The following is a 16,193-nucleotide window of genomic DNA, read 5'->3' as shown; positions in this document are numbered from 1 at the left end:
CCTGTTATCCCCATTAAAATTATAAAAGTAAATTCAAATTGCTAATATTCTACTTTTTCCTAGTTGTGGAGTTCTGTTTGGAAACTCCAGATGATTCTTTCAATGGACAATAACAGAGTGAAGGAAATTGTTTGGACAACTGTAAAATAGCTTTTTTGCTTCTTAGAACCATAAAGTTCTGTTATCTGAAGGCAGAAAGGACATGATACATAGAAGACGTGAAATTTCCCATTGGGAAAGGTTATTTGTATCAAAACATGGTACTCAGATAACACTTGTGCTTTACTAACATCAGTGAAATAATACAGAACTTGCATATGCATATATTCATATCTTCATCTACATCTACATGGGTTTTTTTTTTTTTACCATTTTTGATGTCACAAACCATGAGCTATAATAAACATTTATTGGATAACTAGCTACTGTACATCAGGCATTGTTTGGTTTTGCAAATTTTTCTACTTTATAAAAACCATGTACTTGATTTTATATATATTTTATGTTTATGTGAGTGTATAAACAGAAAGAGAAGGAATGAACACTAGAGGTCACCTAGAAGGTGAGAGTTCTGTCACTAAAAAACACACATTGTAGTAAATAATGGCATCATTAAAAACTGTCATCTTTGCATAGTGCAGTAATTGCTCTACATATCCCTTTTACATCTCCCTGAGAACCTGCATGAGTGAGCCATGCTTGAAACCGTCTCTCCTCCCGCCTGCTTCTGGCCGCTTATCGGTCCATTACTGTCATATCAGAGCAGGTTTCAGACACACCAGGTGTGTGATGTCATGGGCCTGATGTCTGTTCCAAATACAGACATTTACACTCACGAGTATTAAAGTAATACATCTTCCTATGACAACAAAAAGCTGACTGCAGAAAAGCAAAGCTTCTGGGAAAAGTCCTCTGAGCGTGTTTCTGCTTTTTCATGGGGGAAGGAGACCCCACTAATTAGCTGTAGCCTTTCAAATCCAAAGGAGCAGAGTTAATTAAAGTACCTGGAGCAGCCTAAGTCATGAATGTGCAGGTTACAGGAAGAGTGACTTGTTTAGAGATCCTGACCTCCCTGGCTCACAAAAGAAAGTTTGGGAAACTTGGGCATAAAGTAGTGCCAGGAATACAACCCAGAGCCTTGCACATGCCAAATAGATCTCTACTCCCAGCAATAGCCTCTTCTACTTTGTTATCAATATCATTCCTTCTTTTATCCATGTATGAACTTACTTTATTGGAGTACAATTTACATATATAAATGTGTGTGTATGTATATATGTATATGTGTGTATATGTATGTATGTATACATTCTGAGTGTATGTTTTTCAGTTTGAGTGAAAATACAACTTACTGCCATAGTTAGGACATAGGATTTTTTTTTTTATCCTCTAAGTTAACTCTTGCCCTTTGTGAGAAACATGCCTTTTGCCCAATCAGTCCTTTAGAATAATTTTTTCTTATTTGAGTTTTCAAGCATATAGCAGTAGAGAAGGCCACATTTCCATTGGTCCCAGCACCAGAAATCAGAAAGTGTCTGTTTAAGTATTTAACAACTTCTATTGAATGTACTTGTATATTTTATTGTTACTCTATTTAATAGCTAGCAGGAAGTTGTTTGAATTTTCCAACACATTCCCACATTTTACTAGAGTCATGTGTAAGTATAAAATCTCATAAAAAGTAATGTGTGAAGCTCAGAAATTCCTAGAAAATCATCTACATGTGCAAAATCATTAAGTGGGAATATAAATCTGTGTATCTCTATTTTTACAATAGATAACTTTTGATCTTGAAATAATTTAAAGTACAACTTTAGAATTATTTGACACTGGATATCCATCAACCAACCATATACTCAGGGACACACCTGCATAACACTAGTTGGCTTTCCAATATGGTTTATGGATCTGGATTTCAGGACCGTGGATTAGGGGCCCTGGATATGCATTTAAGAATAACCAGTCATGACAGAGTTCTAGAGTGTACCTGTTCACAAATTGTTTGATGTACTTAAAAATAAAGTTGTTACAACTGTTATAATTTCAAAATAACAGTAACATTTCAATATAGCATGAATGCAGAAGTCAAGTATTTTAAGTTGTTAAAGAGGAAAATACAAAATAATATAACAAGAATATTTTTTATAAATTTATCTTGCATGAGCCATTTGATCAGAAATTCAGTTTCAAAAGCCAGTGTGGTGGTGCATGTCTTTAATCCCAGCACTCAGGAGGCAGAGGTAGGAGGATTGCCGTGAGTTTGAGACCATCCTGGGAATACAGAGTGAATTCCAGGTCAGCCTGGGCTACAGTGATACCCTACCTCAAAAACAAAAACAAAAAAAAGAAAGAAAGAAAAAGAAAAAGAAAAAAAGAAATTCAGTTCCCTAAGATGGATGATCCTTGATAACCTTGGTCACACCTTGAACTTATATCCCTAGTACTTCTTTTCAAAGAAAATTTCAAAGAAAATTAAAAAAAATATTTTTTAATTATTTATGCATTTAAAAGAGAAAGAAAGAGAGAATGGAGAGAATGGGAGCACGAAGGCCTCCAGGTACAACACCACCTTGTGTATCGGGCATATGTAACCAGGGCCCTTTGGCTTTTCAGGAAAGTGTCTTAACCATTGAGCCATCTCTTCAGCCTCTCAGTACTTCTTAAGTCAGCACTATGGACATAGCACATGCTTGTCAACATTTGCTAGTAAGCAATGATATCAGATATAACAACTGAGCAGAGAAGATAGCATTCAACTTTTGTATCTTCTAGTTCTGTTCTTATGATATAGAATCATGCTATGCTCTTTGCTAAGAGAATAAAACTGAAAAATTTTATCACATGCTGCAAGTAATCTTCCTTCTATAACACTTGACAGGCTCATTTGCTGATAGAAACTCTATTTCTCTCATGCACACACACACACACACACACACACGATGTAGAGTTCTTTTTGGAACTTTTTTTGAGTAGATTCTTTCAATGTATATGTTTATGAATTTTATTCATGTAGTACTATTCTAGCACATAAATCACACTGTAAATATTTTTAAAGACAGAATATTTAACAAGTGATGATAACCTCAAGTTTGTACTCTTTCTTTTTATACATTGAAGTACACTAAGAACTTCACTCTGAAAACCACTGAAGGATTTCTATTGAGTAATCCCAATGCTTCTTCTGACCCTAAACCTCTGTAGAACTAAGTATTAGCAGATTATTTTTTCTGAAATTGTACTTGATGTAGGGGAAGTCATCCCTTTCATAGACCAGTTGCAGGTATATTTTGCTATTGACAGAGGCCACGTGCTTCTTGGGAACATAGCATGGCTCCCTGTGGAGGCAGTGGCTCTGAAACTAGGTTCTCAAGAGAAGCAGCCTTAACTTCCTGCCAACCTGATTGAGGTGGGGCTCTTTTTACATTTACTAGTATTATCTGTACTTCTATGGTGGCTAATCAGGTTGAGGATGTTTTCATGTACTCATTTATCTTCTGTTAATTACCCACTCCTTTACCCATTATTCCCTTGAATTGCTTGACTTAAAAAAAATCAATATATAGGAACTGTTGAGATGGTAGAAATACTTTCCATCTAATGGCAAGATTACACATGCTTTATACAAACAACATCTTCCACTGTATTGTTTATTGATCATCTTTTTTGGTATTGTCCTACCAAACTTTCACTATGTTTAAAACAATTTAATAATGATAGTCAGTATCTTAGATTTAAATCATTTTACCATTTTGACATGAAGCAAAACAGAAAAGGAAGTGCATCCCAACCTAAAGCTAGGAGACCTATATTGCTCTCCAGCCAAGCCTGGAATGTGCCATTGCAAGTGTCAGGGAGTACTGTACGTAGATTGATGAAAGTAGAGTATGTCTTGTTGTTAGTGCTAAAAATGATATTTGCATGTTAAATAATGCATGCTTGTTGTATAACTAATGCAGTTTTATGAATAACTTGTTTTATAGATGCCTAAGGTTAGAAAACAAAATACTACTAGTATCTTATTTATATTACAAAAGTTAAATATGTTAATATCTTAATAGTTTATTCATCAATAAGAGTAGGAGAAACACCCTGACAAATATAAAAATGGTAATGTTTTGGAGTCCATAAAAATGATCTAAAGCACTTATTTAAGCAATAATGAAAAATACAATCAAATATTGACATGATAATGATTCAGTTGAAAATTTGATAACTAGGTATTTCTGTGAGTGGAAATAAAAGTTTCTGCTGCCTTCCTGGTGAGCATTAAAAATTTAAAACCTAGGGTCTATCCTGAGGAAATGACTAAGAACTGACATAAAACATTATCTTCCAAATAGCCACTACAGCAATATTTGTTGCTATCAAATATTTACTTTTTTAAAAAAATTATTTATTTATTTATTTGAAAGCAACAGACAGAGAGATAAAGAGGCAGAGAGAGAGAGAGAGAGCAGAGTGGGCGCGCCAGGGCCTCCAGCCACTGCAAACGAACTCCAGACGCGTGCGTCCCCTTGTGTGTCTGGCTAACGTGGGTCCTCGGGAATCGAGCCTCAAACCAGGGTCCTTAGGCTTCGCAGGCAAGTGCTTAACCACTAAGCCATCTCTCCAGCCCTCAAATATTTAAATAGAATCAGTCTGTAACAATAAAGAGTTGGTCAGATAGATTATGATGATTAATATTAAAGAAGACCATTAAATGTCATATATGACATTTAATATGATATTGCTTTCAAGTTACTAACTATTGACTATTGTCAAACAGTAGGGCAACAGCTGGAGCTATACAGGCAAATACTGGCCACTCTTGGCATGACAATATCTTTATCTTAGAATTTGAGGGATGAAGTATTTTTAAACTTGAAAACAGAGAGCTGGAGAGGTGGCTTAGCAGTTAAGGCACTTGCCTGCAATGCCAAAGGACTGACCTTGGTTCAATCCCACAGGACCCACGTAAGCTAGATGTACAAGGTGGCACATGCATCTGGGGTTTGTTTGTGCCCATTCTCTCTCTCTCACACACACAAAATAAAAATAAAATATTTTAAAAAATTAGAAATAAAGATTAAAATATTTTATATACAGTAGGAAAGAGAATAGTCAAAGAAGTATGAAAAACAATCTAGGAGTATACTAAATGTTCACAGTAATTAACTTAGTTAAATTGAGATTCCCTCCCCACTTTGTTAGTTTCTATCTTCTGATTTAATTTGACTTTTTGAGGCCTGAGATCATTGAAAAGTTTCTTCAGTCCAGGCTGGCTTTGAACACACAGCAATTCTCATACCTGAGCCTCCCAAAAGCTAGGATTATAGGCATGAGCCATTATGCCCATCCAAATGTTTTATAGTAGGCATATATCATTTTGCAGAGTAATCACTAACCCTCAGGGTGTGTGTGTGTGTGTGTGTATTACCAAGAACATTCTTTTATGTTCAACTTTGTAACCCATATGTTGCCTTTGATATAGGTCATATAGTACAATAAGTTCTTCTTTAAGTTCACTTGTCTCTTGGTTATCTTTGAATGCCTGGAGGGCATTTTAGACCTTGAGGGCTAAGCAAGGAAAAGAGGCACAAGGCAGTGCATGTGTATCTGTGGCTCCATGAGAAAGACAATGGAAAGAAATGTTAGGAAAGCTTCTTTAGGGACTCTCTGGGGAAGGTGAGGATCTGGGGGGAATAACCCTGAAGATATAGAAGAGAAATAATAGCTGAATGCTCAGCTACCTTTATTTATATAACTGAGTTAGTTAGAATTGCTCCCATTCCCCTGCTTACTCAAATAAAAAGTGTTAAAGGGAAGGGCAGAGTTCCTATTTCTAGACATGGAGCAGAGGCACACAGGATGCCATATAGAAGGCTAAGCCACACTTCTCTGGGGGCCATTTTGGCCAGCCAGACTCCTCAGATGTAAGAAGCAACCAGGTTTACATCCACAGCTCTGCCACCTGCCACTGAACCCCAGCAGTTGGGTCTGACAGCCCAGATGACATGCACTGCAGTTGCTGTGGGTCTATGGCCTCCAGGGTAAGTCACACCAACACTGGGTGCTGCAGGCTGCAATGCAGAGCCTGCAAAGACTGACATCACCAGGAGCCTCATGGAGCCCAGCCCACAGAAGAGTAGTCCAGGGGTCTTTAGAGTTTTGAGAACAGTTTCCATAGTATGCCCAGAACCGGGGTGATGTTAAGCTCTGAGAAAGTTTTTCAACAAGATGCTAAAACAGTGAAAACTTGTACATGGGTTAATTTAATCATAAAGTTCAACTTGAAATGAGGAATCTGCTGTGATGATCAAGTTATTTTAGCATAAAATTATAACTGAAAATGAAAGTACAAAGCCCCAAGGTAAGCCTCATGTTATTAATAATTGCATTGTTTCAGAATGACTGTGGAAAGGTGTGTGCTGATTCTATAGACATTCACTGAAATGAGGAGAGTTTGGGTCTAGGTCAGTTTGAGTGGCCTTTTTAACCACCGTGTGATGTTTTTATTTGTGAGTTAGTTAGAATAAAGTGATTTCTGAACTGTGTTAAAAAGAAGGCGAAGTGAAATACACGAAAATTCTGAGATGTCCTAAATTTACTTTCAATGTCAAAATGATGAATGAGCAGATAAGAAAGCTAATAAGTGAATAACTTCAATCAAAATCAACAAAAAGACAGTTTCATATTTTTTAATATGAATATGTCAAAACTTGCCTTAAAGACCATCATGACTGGCCTGCACCCTGCCATTCACACATATGCTTTCTGGATTGTCGACCTCCACCAATACAGAAGCAACTATTAATTCTCCTTCTAGACTGTGATGGTTAAACTCTGGTTGTAAAGTTGATAGTATTTAGAATGACCATGGAAAGCAACCTCTGCTCATGTCTGTGAGGAATTTTCTATGTTAGGTTAGTCAAGGTGAAAGAAACTCCTCTAACTGTGGGCGGTACGATCCTGTGGGCTGGATTCTTAGTCTGTATAAAAGGGACAAAGCTAGCTGAGCATGCAGCATTCACCACTCTCCACTTCTGCCAAGCTGATGTGATGATGGAACTCTGGCTTCCTGCGCCTGCCATACTTTCCCTGCTGTGGTGGACACTTCCGCTTAAAACTTTAAACCAGAATAAGCTCTTTCCTTCCTTAAACTGCTTTTGGTTGGGTATTTTGTCCCAGCAGCATGAAAATGACTTCTACATAGACTGTCTTCCTATCTCAAACCTTCCCTGTATCACATTGTCCTGCCCCTCTTAAACGTAAGCAGTATAAGATGAGTGCCAACCATGTATATTTTCCTTCCATAAATTTTCATCGTGTAAACACCCTTGACTGTTTCCAATGGACACATATCCAATTGCTATGTAGCCTTGCTACTGAGGCTTGCAGAAATGTGTCCCCGGACTGATTTATTCCTACCTAGCACCTGTGAGGGTTCAGTGTGCCCTTCTACGCCACATGCTCCTCAGTCTCAGCAGTTTCAGTTTAATGGCGATGAGGGCAGAGGCTATAGGCAACACCAATTTATCTGAATTGACTATTTCATTTTTATCAGACAGTGAGGCAATTACATTACCTCATCACCCTTTTCAATCTTACCACTGAAAAACTCTTGTCTTTTCCTAATCTGTTTATATTCATCCACTGGGTCATCATCTAAATTATGACATTGATTGGAAAATTAAATATAAAATGCCTGTGTCCTAAACTTGTAGATTCTGGTAAATAATTTTGCTTTTCCTGATGATCTGAGGTACACCCCTCAAAAGAAAGTAATTACAGGCCCTCAGTCACTTATTAATTTTAAAATCAATTGTTAAAATTAATTTTTATGCATTTGTTCATTTATTTTTTGAGAGAGAGAGAATGGGCTTGCCAGGGCCTTCAGCTGCTATGAACTCCAGATGTGTGCGCCCCCTTGTGTACGTGTGACATGTGCCCTTGCATCAATACATCTGGGTATGGGGGACCTAGAGATTTGATCATGAGTTCTTAGACTTCAAAGGCAAGGGCCTTAACCAGTAAGCCAGCTCACTAGCTTGATTTTTTCACTTATTTTTGAGATAGGATCTTGTTTTTAACCTAAATGGGCTTCAAAGCTGTGATACATCTGTCTCAGCCTTCTGAATACCAACTATTACAAGTCTGTGGCACCATGCCAGACTTTAGTATAGTTTATTATTAGAATAAATCTGGACCAGTGGGCCAGACTTTCCTATTGGGAAATATCAGAGATTTTCTTTTGAAATGTCACCTATGCTACTTACAGAAATTCTGTTTTACACATACAGACACACACAGACATACACACAAACATGCACACAGTTGTAGACTGATAATTGTTACAATGAAGCTATTTAAGAATCAGTGAGGGCTGGAGAGATGGCTTCGTGGTTAAGACGCTTGCCTGTGAAGCCTAAGGACTCATGTATGACTCTCCAGAATCCATGTAAGCCAGATGCACAGTGACACAAGCATGCATCATCACACATGTGCACAAGGGTTCACACACATCTGGAGGCCCTGGCACACCAATTCTCTCTCTCTCTCTCTCTTTCTCTGTCTCTCTTTCTCTTGCATAACAAAAAAGGCCAGCCTGTTGGACTTGCCTCAAAAAATTTTTTTAAACAACAAAAATCAGAGCTGGGCATAGTGGCATATACCTTTAATCCCAGGACTCTAGAGGCAGAGGTAGGAGGATCTCCATGAGTTCAAGGCCACTCTAAGACTGTGTTGTGAATTCTAGGTCCTCCTGGACTAGAGTGAAACTCTTTCTCAAAAAAAACAAAAACAAAAATAAATAAATATCACTGAAGAATTGGGTGTGTTGGTGCACACCTGTAATCCCAGTGCTCTGGAGGCTGAGACAGATTTCTAAGTTGGAGTCTTCCCTGTGTACATAGTGAAACTCTATCTCAAAATTAATAAATGAGTAAATAAGCAAGCAAGAGAAATGAATGAAGATCTATCAGTTTAGTTACGGGAAAGTTAGGTCTCTACTGATTGATGCATTCATGACCTCACAGTGAATACTAATAACCTCACTGAAGAGGCACTTCAGTGGAATGTGGGCTAGACAGAGGGCATATAAGAGGATAACACAAGGAGAATGAGAACAACACATGATTTGTTCATACAGTAATGTTCATAACAAATAAAAAACTTAAAATAAATACTATTAAGCCATGAGAAAGACCTGTAAAGGGTGGAATAGAATCATCTGTTTTTTGTAATGTGTATGTACTAATATATTTACACAAACCTTAAAATGTGTACAGCCACTGTAACAGTAGCCAACACTGCCTTATTAATGTCTGTCACATCTGCCCTATGATAGCATAGATTTCTTGTCAGAACAAGAAACACAAATGCAGTATGACAGATAATGAAATACAGTCTAGAATAGGGCTGAACAGAGGACTGGAAGAGCTTTGCTTTGTGCTGCAGAATTAACATTTGAAAGATACCAGTTGACAAAAGGAAAGCTGGGACCCATCCTCCTCAGGCCACCTAAATCCGGGCACTGGGACAGAAGCACTGTGTCCAAAGGTGACTTATGGTTAAATATAACACTGAAATCCATACCCCTGGATGGAGCTTCAAGATGCTAATGAGACATGTGATGTCAGAAGTTGTATGTAGAACTATTATTATATAATATATACCTTAAATAAGGGGGGGGGATAGGTTGTAATTATCATAGAAGATTTCTGACTTGTAAGAAATAGGGTGAGCATGCTTTATTTAGTTTCTTTACTTATTTTAAAACAATTGTGTTGGCCTTTGGAAGTGATTTGATGCAAGTGTTGCTATATCTCATATCTTCTGTGTCAGTTACATAAGTTTAAGTTAAACACAACCATGACCAGCGATGATGAGGTTTAGACAAAAAGGCAACAGGTTAATAATGATCCTACATATCTGAAGCCTGCTGTATTTATTGTGCATGCATCTCTCTCTCCTCCCTCAATGCCTGTGCTCACTCATGTGGTCAGGGAAATCATTCTAGCATTATGGAGTGGTTTGAGCAGGGCAGGGGTGCAGCTCTTACTGTGTCATGCTATAGATTCTGGAAACAAGCCTGCCCCATGGCATACTCCTCTGACCTGTAAAGTGTCACTTATCTTCTCACTGCCTGTCTCACAACATTCAGGAGAAGTGAGGTAATGTCTACTAGGAACATTGAGCTTCTTGGAAGAACAGCATTTACAGTAATAATTTCTTGATGCATTTGCTTATGTTGTAATGGAGGGAAAGTTCATTTACTTATATTTCTTTAGGTGCTTATGGAATATTTGACTGCTTTGACCTTAAAAGCTGAGCCTAGACTAGAAACCTGAAAGGGTGCTCTGCCAAATAAGCCAGCTATGCATTTATGAGGCTCAAAAAGGAAGCTGGGAAAGACATGAGATCTAGGCTGGTGTGGGGGGGTGCTATTATAATTATTCTCAGAGTCTCTATCAAAATAATATTATATTAAGGATAAATATCTCAAGATATTAAAATCTGAAGTCTAACTTAATTTAGAAATATCACATAATTGATGACTCATCTATAAAACTCATCCTGCCATTTTTCTCTGACAATTTTTTATCTAGCCTATCAAGATTTAATTTATCATTTTTAGGATCACAAAATCACATATATGCAGATGGCATGAGAGTAGAAGTGAAACTGTCTAGGGAAATGAGGAGCTAGCAGGTGATAGGTGGGTATAAAATGGGAGAATAGCTGGGTATGGAAGAGTATGTCCAAAGTTGGTTACATGCTTGCATAAAATGGCCTTATATAGCCCAGCATTTTGTTTTTTTTAAATGAGTTATTTCATCTTGTTAGTTGGGCCATGCCCTCAGAGTTTAATAACACAATATGCTGTTTTTCTGCAAGAGGAAAGAGCTGTAATTGAAGTTATTAAGCCAGGTGAGATCTCCGAAAAGAATTATGGAGGACTTCTGCTAACTGGTGTGGAGCGACTTGCTAGAACCAAGCAGACCTGCTGCAAAGCACTTCTTCTGTCACAGAAATGACCCTCTGGTAAGAACTGTGGACACTACTGGAAAGAGCTTCTTCCCACACTTACCTGCTTTACAAGATCAGAAGAACCTGTAGCAGAGATACTAGAGACCACATGAGGTTCATGAGACCTCAAGCAACATTCCACAACTTCCCCTCCCCTATCTGTCAGCACCTGGAACAGCTGAGACTTCAAGAAACCAATAGCTCCCCGCAGCCCCTCTCCTCTACAGCACTGAGCCAGCAGGGCAAACCAAGCTGAGAGTGTACCAAGAAGAGCACTGCCTTCACAATTCAGCACAGGTTGCCTAGAATTGCATTCCATTGCCTGATCTGATCTTCAGTATGGGGTAATAAATGGGCCAAACCTGGGTCTACAAGTTTTAACTGGAATTACACATTGCTAAATCAAAACACCACAGGGAGGAATTCAAACTCATCCCAACAAGACAGAAATGCTGACCAATGGAATAATGTTCTTTTAGGATTTGATATACATTTAATATATTTTATCCTTCTTGATCATTTGTATGTTAGATAACCTGTCATTTTTGATATGTTTTAGTCTTTTAGTGCTTTTTATAAACCTCTGCTCTTGCATGTATATTTCCTAATAGTATTGTCTGTATATTGCACAGTGGGAATTTTGGGTTGCTTCATATTTTTCTTCATTCAGTCTATTGTGATCTAGCTACTCCTCCACCACCACACACTCATACATTCTCGTTTATTCTAACTTCTCTTTATGCGCTGTGACTACAACCTTCCAGAGCTTTAATAAACCCTCAAATCCCTGGAGATTAAAAGTCTCCAAATTTTCTTCTCCCAAGTATTTTCCTATCTCGATCTTGTTCAAAGTTAAAATTAGTCCACATCTTAACATACCTCACTTCACTTCTGCTTCGAAGTAATCAAAATCCATCCGAGTATGCTCTTTTGGTAGACAGCTTGTACATTGCTGGGATGAAAATCCAAACCCAGCACAGTTTAGGGGATAAAGGGGCTCATTTCAAGCTTTCAGATTGTTGCAGTCAGTTTCAAGTTACTGCACTAAGAACCTTACCAAGAGAGGAAGCTTGTATGAGGGAAAGGGTTTATTTTGGCTTACAGACTCTAGGGGGAGCTCCATGATGGCAGGGGAAATGGTGCCATGAGCCGAGGGTGGACATCACCTCCTGGACAACATAAGGTCGACACAGCAGCAGGAGAGTGTGACAAGCACTGGCAAGAGGAAGCTGACTATAACACTCATAAGCCCATCCCCAATAATATACTGCCTCCAAGTGAATCCAATCCCCAAACTGCTACCAGTTGGGAACCGAGCATTCAAACCACATAAGTTTATGGGGGCACCTGAATCAAACCACCACACAGACCCAGTGGGAACTTCTATCAATGGAAGAAGAAGAAGAAGCTGCTTCCACATATGAAAATGGAGAGAAACAACTATACAGCTCACGTAAACCAAAGCAACAAGTACAAAGAGGCAGCAAACAGCAGGGACCCCAACCCCATTCAAACTGCTCTGCATACTTTCTGGCCAGAAATCAGATCTGCCCCCAAACATACTTAGGGTTGGACTGCAGGATCTGCTCCCAGTGAGACCTCCTCTAGTCAGGCAGCTAGAGATTCAAGTTATAAGCTTTAATTGAGTCTGTGGGAGACATACATTCAAACTACCTGAACTCTATACCATTCTTTTGTTATCCACCAAGAGTTGTTGAAGTTAAAGATACTTTGATGTTAATGTGCTGATATGCCATTTGCATAGCAGGCATATTTACCAGCTTTGGTCACTACTGCTGTTAATGTTCTACTCTGGGAGCAAGGTACAGGCCATTCCAGACAACTTGAGCTCCTAGACTAACAATGTAATTTCTGAATTGCATGTGTAAGATTAGAGCTGTAATCCCGACATGTTGACAGTAATGGGAAGTCAATCAAGAAGAAGCAAAATGGTGGAAAGAGAGGAGAAATACCTCAAGGATGTCCTCTGATTTCCACATTCTTGGACATGGCAAGCACATGTCCATAAAAACATCATGGGGGCTGGAGAAATGGCTTAGCGGGTAAGGTATTTGCCTGTGAAGACAAAGGACTCAGGTTTAATTCCTTAGGAGCCACCTAAGCCAGATGCATAAAGGGCACATGCATTTGGAATTCATTTGCAGTGGCTAGAGGCCCTGGCATGCCTATTCTCTCTCTGTGTCCTATCTCTCTCCCTCCCTCCCTCCCCGCCCCCCCTCTCTGCTTGAAAATAAATAAATAAAGTCATAAAAAAGCATGTATAGAATGCTGGTTCTTGGTGATCCTGGCTCTTCCTGAGGACAGAGCTCAGCAAAAACAAAACAAAACAAAACAAAATCACCATCATGCACACATGCATACATGCACACACAATTTTTTTAAAAGTCTTTGGTTCTTTGGAAGTTTCCAATGAGTGCAAAGAAATTTGAAGTAACAGTCATATGTTCACTTACCACAGGGAGGTAACTATATGCACTTTTACTTTTTGGTTTGTGTGTTTGTGGTATGTGTGTGTGGATGCATGTGTACTATGATGAGCAAGTGATTGTCACAGGACAACTTTCAGATGTCAGTCCTCAGCTTCTACCACTTGTGAGGCAGGTCTCTTTGTTCTGCTCACCAGACTGGCTGGTCTGTGAGCTGCCCTCTTGCTATAGGCATGCTAGGATTAAAGAATCCTGCCATAGCTTCTGGATTTTTTACTTTGGGGTCCTGTGAATATGAACACAGGCACTCAGGCTTTCTCAGTCTCAACTTATCCACCAAACTGCATCCCCAGCTGTATATACATACACATTTTTTTTTTTTTTTTTGGTTTTTCGAGATAGGGTCTTGCTGTAGCCCAGGCTGACCTGGAATTCACTATGTAGTCTCAGGGTGGCCTTGAACTCATGGTGATTCTCCTACCTCTGCTTCCTGAGTGCTGGGATTGAAGGTGTGCATCACCACTCCTGGCCACACTTTGTTTTTAATCGAGAACTTCATTGTATGAACATGTTGCCTAATGGTTCTATTCCCATTGGGTTGTACTCTTACATCCCCTGTCCCCAGTCCCCATTCCACTGAGGGTCCTACTCACTGGAGCTATCAGTATACACTGTGTAGTCATGAATGTTCCTGTCACTCTTGAGGGTGGGTGAGGATGGGGATGATGACAGTGCCCGAGAGTACATCCTCCTACCCTGCAGATCTTACATTCTTTCTGTTCCCCCTTCAGCAATGTTTCCTGAGCCTATATAAATTTTAAAAGAAGAATTAATGTAATTTATATTTGTAGACAAATGATACCAATCATATCCATTTTTTCTGAATGAGAAAAATGTTTAATTTACTAAATAATAGAATAATTCAGGGAATCTATATATCTCCTTATTGTCCAAAATGTGACATGTAAAAAGAAATTCTTGGATAAAGATGCCTTAGTGGCTAAAGCACTTGCCTGCAAAGCCCAAAGGAATCATGTTTGGCTCTTCAGGTCCCATGTAAGCCAGACATACAGTGATGCAAGCACACAACATTGCACATGTGTGCAAGACAGCACACATGTCTGGAGTTTGAGTGCAGTGGCAGGAAGCCCCGAAAATTGTCCTCTTCCCATTGATCGATTACAAGTGAAATAATGATGCTTTGCTTAAATTTCTTTCAGGATCGAAGCAAACGTTTGGAGAAAGTCCATGTAGTTATTGGACCAAAATCATGTGATTTGGATTCTCTCATTTCTGCTTTTACATATGCTTACTTTCTGGACAAGGTGAGATGAAATATATGAGTTACTATGTAACTTTTAAGAACAAATATTTCTAAGGAAATGAAGATATTCACTTAAATTTTCATTTTCTGTTTTATTTTTGCAGAGTGCAAATATTAAAATCAAGTCTTTATCAAGTACCTAGTATATTTTAAGCATTGTTATGGTTATTTCTTATTGATCTCTTTTAAAAGCCTGTTTCAGAATGGTTACTATTTTTAAACAAAACATTTAAAATGTTTATAGTGATTGATTACTTTATGGAAATTTAGAAAAGTAGCAAAATCAATGATTGGAATTTTTTTCCCATTTCTCATCTTACAATACAGTCTGACCTTTGGTAGCAAAATGACGCATGTGAACATTGGTTGGAGATTTCAGAGATGGGGTGGGGAAGGATTGAATGTTAAATCTACATTCTGTATCTAAGTCCTTTGATTTTGCCTTTTATCCCTGATTTTGTATATCAGGGTCATTTTTAGTTGATAATAATCTCCCTTGAGGGAGAATCTTTCTACACTGTGAAACACAAACTCATCCACAGAAATGGAAAAGATCTTTTACAAATCATGTTTAAATTTTCTGTCTGTAAAATCTGTTAGCCCACTATAATGGGTTTTATTGCCTGAAAGCCTACAAATGTATATTATAAATGCTTGGGTGCTATTTCCAGAAGTTTCAAATAATTTTTAATTTTCCAGAATCTGGTTTGTTTTCTTCCATTTTTGTCTGAATCTTGATCCCTTGATAAATATGCATAGAAGATCTGGAGTGATTTAAATTTATATGAAACCCATTCTTCCAGAATGAGCTGTGGGTGGCAAGCACTGCTTTAGGGCAGTGGCTGACAAAAATGATGGGTAAAATATTCTGATCGCTACATGTGGGCTTTATATCAAATTTATCTTAAAGTTTGCTAAATAGTACAAGACAGATTAATTTATATGAAATGAGAAGGCCTATGTCAAGATATATATAGTAAACACTCAATTTACTCAATGTTGCTCATCCTATGAACACAGAGTTGGCTTTAACTGGAACAAGATTTTCAAGAAAATCACCTCAACATCAAATAAAGATATTACCTTAGGGTGAAAGAATGGAAAGAGATACTCAAAGCAAAAGGAAGTGTCAAAAAAATTGGAAAAATTAAATAGTTCCTTGTGTTTTACTCAGTCATAGTGCAATGCAGCTAGAAATCAACAAGGAAAATTATGGAAAATAAAAATTCTTAGAGGTTAAACAAAATACTATTGGACAATGGATTGCTCATTGAAATAGAGAAGAAAATTAAAAAGTTTCTTGGACTAAATTAAAATGAAAGCACAACATATCATAATCTACAGAAGACAATAAAGGCAGTCCTAAGGAAAGTTTATAGTTCTAAATGCCTATATTACAAAACCAGAGAGATCTC

At 38.1% G+C, this 16,193-nt stretch overlaps 1 protein-coding gene across 1 annotated transcript in view; it reads left to right on the top strand.

The window, feature by feature from the left end:
- The window catches only part of Prune2 (prune homolog 2 with BCH domain), a 309,960-nt gene that overhangs the window by 36,928 nt on the left and 256,839 nt on the right, over positions 1-16,193 (top strand). The window contains exon 2 of the mRNA XM_045146033.1: positions 14,675-14,779. Coding sequence (XP_045001968.1) covers positions 14,675-14,779 — 105 coding nt within the window. The remainder of the gene's footprint in view (positions 1-14,674; positions 14,780-16,193) is intronic.

This window comes from Jaculus jaculus, chromosome 1 (genome assembly GCF_020740685.1).
Source record: "Jaculus jaculus isolate mJacJac1 chromosome 1, mJacJac1.mat.Y.cur, whole genome shotgun sequence".
NCBI lineage: Eukaryota > Metazoa > Chordata > Mammalia > Rodentia > Dipodidae > Jaculus > Jaculus jaculus.
The sequence above is the reverse complement of the archived record's forward strand: the minus strand, read 5'-3'. Positions and strand labels throughout refer to the sequence as shown.